This window comes from Mus pahari, chromosome 13, assembly GCF_900095145.1.
Source record: "Mus pahari chromosome 13, PAHARI_EIJ_v1.1, whole genome shotgun sequence".
NCBI lineage: Eukaryota > Metazoa > Chordata > Mammalia > Rodentia > Muridae > Mus > Mus pahari.
Window position 1 is genome coordinate 23773537 of NC_034602.1, and position 8403 is coordinate 23781939.

General features: G+C 49.9%; 1 protein-coding gene across 1 annotated transcript; it reads left to right on the top strand.

Moving 5' to 3' along the window:
* The first annotated feature begins 2589 nt into the window (after positions 1-2589).
* On the top strand, positions 2590-4081 carry LOC110330885 (protein FRG2-like). Its single transcript, XM_021211187.1, has 4 exons — positions 2590-2677; positions 2973-3047; positions 3287-3352; positions 3603-4081. Exons 1-4 carry the CDS (start codon positions 2590-2592, stop codon positions 4079-4081), a joined length of 708 nt encoding a protein of 235 aa, XP_021066846.1.
* The last annotated feature ends 4322 nt before the right edge of the window (positions 4082-8403 follow it).

Consider the following 8403-nt stretch of genomic DNA (forward strand, 5'->3'; position numbering starts at 1 on the left):
GACAAACAGTTAACCATTCTAACTTTCCAAAGAAGATGTCATAGCAGATGTGGCACGTGTAGGCACCAATACAATGAGCAAGTATGTAATGAACAGATGGGAGAGAAAGAGGAGTGGAACCATTTGTGTACGGTGGAGAGGAGTGGAACTGGAGATGCAAGGGTGGAGATCCTGATGTGAGGAGCCTGTGCTGCCACCTGAGGCTGTGGTGGTATCCCAGATACTGTTGCTGTGAGGGCCATGTCAGGGTCCATGGCCCTGTAGCAGCAAGGCTCTGCGTTGATGGTCGTGGCCCAGAATACTACAAAAGGCCACGTGGGTGGCCCTGGTCTGTGCTGCTGCTACCTGAGAACAAAGACCCGGTCTCGGGGCTAAGCAGATCAGACCCCACCCCTCACTTGTAGCCTGGGAGAATTTAATCTAAGGCAGGAGAACCTGTCCCATCCTCTACTGCCATGAAGTGGCAAGGTCTCGGGGGAGATGACCCTGCCCTAGCCAGGACACCATGGGAGAACTAGCCCTGGAAGGCATGAGACAGAATCATGCAATCCACTTTTAGGGGAGACCTTCTCACCTACTCAGTCTGGCTTGGACAATCCCTATCACATGGACAGACGCTTGTCTGCTAAGTGACTCCAGATCCTGTCAGTTGATAATACTAATAATTACATTAGTCTAGTATAAATTCTCTAATAGACACTGTGGTGTGCGCTATTATAAAATAATAAAAAGAAACAAAAGACAAGGTTAGTTTTACTTAAATTTACTGCAGGGGGCTTTGCATCAGTACTCAGGAGTGGTCCTTCCATTCAATCCAACATCTTGGACAATTAAAATCATCTCTATACTTAAAGAGGCACCTCTGGTTCTCACTGTGATTATGGCTTAGGCCTAGAAAGTCACATTCTATCTGGGTAAAAATTCAAATTCTATCTGGGTTGAAGAGGGAAGTGGTTATTGAGTATGCACCATAGATTCCTTGTAGGAAAAGAGGTTTAGGATCTGCAATTATTATTATTATCTGCAAGAAGACTGAGAACTGGCCATGAGGTGTTTGGAGATGAATGGCCGAGTGTTGACACTCAAAGTGGATTTTCAGGAGAAAGGACCAAGGCCTTGGGGAGGATGAAAGTAGTCCTGCGGAAGGGCGAACATGGATGGCGGATCCCTGCACGAGTGGCAGGGGACAGTGGGCTCCCACAACACTGTGAAGAGTGGGGCTGAGCCAAGGGGAAGTCTTTCTCTTTCCTGACTGACCGGCTGACTTCCTTACTTTCTCCCTTTCTCTTGAGATTGGTCTGTCTGTACCCCAGGCTGGTCTCAGCTTGTGGTTGTTCAGCTTCTGGCACCTTTCTGCTTGAGGTTTTGTGCCCCATCCTCAGTATTTGGTAAACTCCTGGAGTTGGCTGACTGAATCCAATCACATTTGATCTAATCAACTTGAATGGTTTTAATTTGGGGAGTGTGGGCTGGGTGTGGTGGCTCAGGCCTTTAATCTCTCCCACCACACAGGAGGCAGAGACCAGAGAACTCTCTGTGTTTCAGGCCAGCCTGGCTTACATAGTGAGTTCCAGGACAAATGGGGCTACCGAGTGAGACCCTATTCAAAAAAGAGGGGGTACATTTGACACCCTCAGTCTGTTTAGATTATCATATTCAGTGTCTTTAAGCCAGAAACCTGCAACCTTCTGTTTGTCATTGCTAAGGAGACTCATATATTGTCATTACACTGGTGATTTAATTTAGTGTCTGAGAAGGCTTGTCTGTGCCTAAGACATATCTTGATGGAAAGAGGAAGAACTTGTGGTGGAGCCCCCTGCCATGCTGTCCACTGTCCCTTTGTCCCTGGCTTTGACATCCACCTTGGCTCGTTATGTAAAGACACCACAGAGGCCTCATCATTGTCTGAGACTCAAGTCCAAGAAAAATAGGTTTCTTCCCTAGACAAGGAGGGAGCTTTACAGCCAAGGAGAGAGCCCCGCCAGGCAAAGGGACTTACAAAAGGCATCTGCAGCAGGTTGGCATTGGCTTGACTACGTCAGGAAGGCACGAAAACCCAAACCTGCCTGGGCACACCTGTGAGTGATTTTCGCTTAATTAAATCATTTGCAGTGGGAAGGCTCACTTCTATTCTGGATCTCTGAGCTGGGAACATACACCTTTAATCCAGATCTTTGAGAAGACCCACCTATAATCCAGGCCACACCTTCTTCTAGAGGCCTAGATAAAGAACACAGTAGAAGGAAGCCTCTGTCATTGCCAGCTTGCTCTCCCCTTGCTAGCTAGCAAGTGTCTCTCTCCACTGGCCTTGCATTAGACTTGACTGGGATTCCAGCATGTGCTAAAGACCACCTTAGACAACCAACTTTGCGAAGTGAACCACTACTGGGCTCTCGACGCTCTGTCCTCAGGCAGCCATTGTTGGATTATCCAGACCATAGCCTGTAAGTCTTTCCAATATAGGTCTCTTTCCTCTATGTACAGAGATTCATTCTGTAAGTTCTGTTACTCTGGAGAGCCCTAATAAAGATGCTAACCATAATTCCTTCTGTTCAGGGAAGAGAGAAAGCCTTTCAGCTCAACCTGAGCATGGATTCAGAAACACCCCATCCAGACCCTTCCTGTCAACCACTGGACCTCCCTACCAGGCCACTGAGCACCTCTGACAGGACATCAGGTGAGGAGAAGCAACTGAGAGAAAAGGGGGAGACACTGACTTCCCATTACAGTGTGAGCAAAGCTCAGGTTTTGGAGTGCATGGAGACAGGGGAGGGGGGAGGGCTAGATTCCAGCCACAGAGCTGCTGTGGTTTGGTGGGGTGGGTAGGAACAGCATAAAATGGCTGACAGTGGTCATCTGAAGGAAAGTCCTTCAAACTGTGAGCTCACTGAAGGAATTATGTACCTAGAGGGTCAGTCACAGGCTACAGGATAGTCAAGGCACTCTGTCATCTAAACTCTCTTTGGCTTTAGGATCAGAACTAAGTAAAAATGAGCAGAGGTCCAGCCAGTCAGACAGCAATTCCAGAAAGCACACTGAAGAATCAGGTAGGTTTCAGTCCATTCTATGGTAAGCATTTCCAAGGGGTGAGGTCTGAGTTCTCCGTGGTGGCCCCGAGAGCTTTTAAGGCATCCAGGTCCTGGACTTAGATTCCTGGCTGTGGGCAACAGTGGGGCCGCATTGTTTGGGTGCCTGCTCAGCCTCTTCTGGTCCAGAATGGACAGCTGTGCAGTGTGCAGCTGAGGGCTCCATGATGCCCTCACTTTATCCCACAATCACATTTCAGCTCAGATGGTGGGAACACACAGGAAAAGAAGACACTCGTCCGAGGACTCCAGCCAGGTCAGAACAGGTAAGTGTTCCCTTTTCCCCAAGGGTCAACTGCCATCTGCCTCGTACGATGCTCTGGCAGGCTAGGTGCCTCCGAGCACTTAAGAGAGGTCCGGTTCTTGGTGCCTGTGGAATCTCCACTCGGTGGGGAGGCTGACACACAGGAGGGAATGGGCAGCAACCTCCAGGTTCTGAAGGCTCAAGAGGAGGCTCTGCGGTGGTGTGGATGGGGACTTTCTGGCTCATTTTCTCACTCTCGGGGTTTTCCATAGGAAATGAGAGCAGCTCCCAGGGGAAAAGGAGACACAAGACTTCAGCAAAGAAGGCTGAGCCAAAAGCCAATGGTCACCAAGATGGATTAGCCCATTGCCCAGAACCTCAGGGCACAGACCCACCACCGATTCGGAAGAGCCTGGTGAACTTTCTGCGGGGCAAGTCTGAGGAGATTTACAGAGTCACAGTCCAGATGCAGGCACAGCAGCATGGCTCCCGGCTCAGCCCTGAGCAGCTCTCTGAGCTCAGACAGCTCTCAGAGACTCTGACTGCCATGGCGCACGCCTTCTACAGCATGGCCAACCAGGCAGGCTTTGCCTTCCCTGCTGAGGGCTGGCTTGTGCCAGCTCCCATGCCTGCCCCTCAGGAGCCGTCTGGCAAGGAATCTCAGAGTCCTTTGGTGGAGGGAGGAGAGAAGATGACAGATCCTGCCAGCCCATCAGACAAGTCCAGAGCCAAGGCCATGAGACCCTCCTAAGCAGAGTCACACTCTGAGACACCAAAGGACCACTGCACCTCCCTGTCTACACAGCCTGTGACATTCCCCTCTCTGTGTGAACATGTAACAGGCACCTTGATGAGAAGAGGAGTTCGAAGTGTTTACTCTGGACTATGAACTGTGTTTCTCTGGGATCTAGGATTCAAGTGCTAAATGCACAGTCGATCCTTGCTTTCTTTGGATATTTTGCTTAAGTATGTATGTGTTGGGCTTGTGTACTTATATTGTAGAGTATGTCAAATAAATATTGATTTACCAGAAAATGCTGTAGTTCTGTAGTCTTTTCATTTAGTGTGAGGAGGGTGGGTACACAAATATCTTAGAGTATATTCCATGTAGATTACAGTCAGCCCTTCCCATCACCTATCTCCCCTTCTGCCAGCCCGCTCCTGGTTTTATATGAAGTGTACCTTTATTTTTGAGAAAGTAATGACATTGTGTGTGCCCTTACTCACAGTGAATGTCAATGATCAAAACTACGTGCCTTAATGTACTGGGATTGCACAGAGAATGTTTAGTATTAAGTGTGTAAATTAATTACCTGTAGCAAATTCAAATAAAGTGAACCATTTCTTTCTAGTTTTGTTTTTATTATTTTTATAAGAGCACATATCACAGTGAAGTCATAACAAACAGTAAGTTGAACTTGACTATTTTCAGTTTAGCGTTATCAATTTACCTTGACTCACTTGGGAGACTGGCCTCTGGCTGCAGAAGAGGGATTATTCAGGTCAGACTAATTAACAAGTCAAAGCCTCCCCCAGATGTGTGTGGCAGAATTTTCCCTTGGGACCCTTGCCTCCTATGGAGGAGTAAGGGAGCTGGGCATGAGTCTCCCTCTGGTGCCCAACTGCAGATGATGTGAGCTGCTGGCTGCTCATGCTACTGTGCCCATGCCTTCGCCACCATGACGACAGTAGGAAGCCTCCCCCTGCTGAAGTTGCTCTTCCCGGGCTGTCTCATTTCACTCTCGAGAAATGACCAACCCCGCTCTGTCTTAGTCAGGGTTCTGTTGCTGTGAGAAAACACATGGCAGAGACTTTTGTGAGATGCAAGTTTTCTTTCAGCGCACAGTTGCACATTCCTGAACAGTCTCCTGGCAGGATGCTGGAGGCAGGAGCTGATGCAGAGGCCGTGGAGGGCTGCTGCTGACTGGCTTGCTTCTCTCGGCTTGCTTTCCCAGTGGTGACGCCACCCACATGGGATGACCCCCACCCACATGAATCATTAATGAAGAAAGTGCAGCACACACTTGCCTACAGGCAGATCTTATGAGAGGAATGTTGTCAATAGTCATTTTCCCAAGTGATTCTAACTTCCATGAGGTTGACATAAAACTAAGCAGGCCTGCTAAGGTCATAGACTACACAGAAATCTATTACAGTTGTCATAAAGAGATTTGATGTCTTGCAGAAATTTCAGGTACCTGGGAAAAGGCAATGCCATTCACTGAAACACTAGTCCTCTACCAGATTCCAAGAAAAGGGAAAAGAAGGGAAGTATTTAGAATAAACGTTACTCATCATTTAAATGTTTGCTTTGCAACCGTTTTATGTTGAAGTAAATGAGAAAGATAGTTAAGCATCATGAGTGGCACCTGTAAGTTCTCGGAGATTTCCAGATGGCGAGGTCTCTTTGAGGAAGCTTTGTCAGACACACCTCTGAAAGGGTCTTGAGATTCCTGGGGCATGATGACATCAGGTGCATGGCTGTGACTGGGAGAGGCTTTTTTTTTTTTTTTTTTTTTTTTTTTGGTTTTTCGAGACAGAGTTTCTCTGTATAGCTCTGGCTGTCCTGGAACTCACTTTGTAGACCAGGCTAGCCTCGAACTCAGAAATCCGCCTGCCTCTGCCTCTCAAGTGCTGGGATTAAAGGCATGTGCCACCACGCCCGGCGGGAGAGGCTTTTGTGCCATAACCAGCATCAAGTCCTGGAGCGTATCCATCCTATAGACAAGCCATGCCATAGTACTCCTGGCCTAGACCCTACAGTAAGGTTGATCCTTCCTGTCTTTAATATCCACGTTTTTGCATTTGAATAGCCTTGACCCTCTGCATTAACTACTCCCTGTAATAGTGCCCTAGACCTCAGCTGGCCCCCGGATGCCAGCACAGTGGATTTCATGCTGAAAGCACCATTAATGCTTTAAAACTCAGCGAGTGGACAGCACCCTCTGCCAAAACTAAAACAAAGACCAAATCCATGAAAGTCCACAGTTCTGGGAAAGTCTCTAAATGTTCTAACTTTGCTTTTAGGCTTCTGTAGGTGCGTTCCCGACTAACTGTTCTTGTTTACTGAAGTATATCAACCCAGAACATGGGTTTTGTGCTTAACACTCACCCTGAGAAAGACTCAGGACTACACTGGGATCCTTAACACACAGTGTAGTGTGCTGGATCGCTAATAAATAGTTTCTGTTGTCTTAAACCCATGTATGAACAGTCTTCTCTGGTGAATACCCCACAATATATACATCAAGGGAAATAACAACCCGGGAGTTATTGGCTGGGAGACTATTGTCCGAAACTCTTGCCATGGATATGAATCTATAAAGCACATGCTGTGCACTTAATTGAGGTTTGCTCTTCCTCAGAAAGCTTAATCCAGTAAAGGAGTTTATCTAACCCAACTGTCAGACAGACTGCTGCCTGTGGTGCTTCCATGACACACATCTACACCAGTCCTGCGCCCCCACTCCCATGGGGCCATAGTGCACAAGCACAGCATAGCTCCAGAGACCACTCCTGAACCGATCCCAAAGACCCCAGGGGCCACTAAAAGGAGCAAGTAAGTGCTGGAGAAATGGAAAAGAGAGAAAAACAGAAGGGTGTGGGCACAAGGAAGAGAGGCAGAACTGCAGACTCAGGGGTAGTGAGCAACAGCCTGATATAGGTAGCTGGTGATGCTGCCTGGACCATGGTAGGGTCCTGACCTGCTGACACTGAGGGACCTCATCTGGGTCCTTGGCCCTGCAGTATTAGGGGTCTGTTACCACTGAAGGCCAGGCAGATGTCCCTGGTCTGGGCTGCCACTGGGGACATGCTGATGTCTGAGGGCTGGCAGAGCAGGCCCCACCCCTCACCTGGGCATTGTGGGAGAGCTGGCCCTATAGCCAGCTGAGTACTGGAGAGAGCGGTCGCACATTCGGGGAGTCGCAGGTTTGCTGGCCCCAAGGATTTGAGCATGGGAGAGCTGGTCCTACCACTCTTCTCCCTGTGGCAACATGGAAAGGGAGAGATCCCTTCCTCCCCCCTTGCCTCTAATGACCCAAGGCAGGTAAGAAACCTAGCCCTGGGGTTGTGAGATTGAGAGCTGACTCATCGTCACCAGTGGCAGCTTGGAAGTGCAGGTCCTGCACCTCACCCAGACAGCACAGTCGAGCTGGCCCTGGATGTGCATGCAGGCTGTGGGTGGGCCGGTCTGGAGGCCACGAGTGAGGGAGAGCCAGCCCAGCGTCTAGTCTGCTGTGCCCTGGTGTTGGCAAGGGAGAGGTCCCCTCTCCTTCCTCTTGCCCTCGACACTGGAGGTGGGAGATTTGGCCCCTACGGGGTCATGAAAGCAGGAGAGCTATTCTGCCCTAAACCTGCTGCAGCACTGGGGAGAGCAGCCCCTGCAGCTCACCTGAGCGGCATTATAACTAAGCCTGATGGCAGAGGTGGGGGAGTGGGAAGATGTGCAGGCGAGCCAACCTCTGTGGTGTGAGTGTGGCTTTGCCTCCTGTCTGCCATGTGGTACGGTCCCCCACCCTCATCTCTTGCGACTTAGGGCAGGCAGGAGAGCTGGCCCTGGGGTCATGAGTGCGGCAGAGCTAGCCCTGCCTCCTACTTTCTGCAGCTCGGGAGAGCAAGCCCTGAACCTTGCGTGGGCAGCGTAGTAGAGCTGGCCCCGGATTCCAGGGGTTGCAAGTGAGCCAACCCCTAAGAGTATGAGCACGTGAGAGCCAGCTCTGCCTCTTGTCTGCTGGGCAGTGGTGCAAACAAGGGAGAGACACCCTCCTCAGCTCCCTTGTCCCTCCACATCTGTGGCAGATGGGAGAGCTGGCCCCAGGATTGGGACAGTGAGAGAACTGGCCCTGTCCCTCCCTGGCTGCAGCACTCAGGAGAGTGGGCCCGGCACCTCGCCCAGGTAGCTGGATAAAGATGGCCCTGGTTGCAGGGATTTCAGGTAAACTGGCTTTACGGACGTGAAGGCCGCTGTCTGACCATTTCTGATATCTCTTAGGCCCAGATCCAGGGCCTGCCCCAACATCTACATCATCGATGACCTGCTGGAGTGCATGAAGGTGCTGGTCCTACAGATCC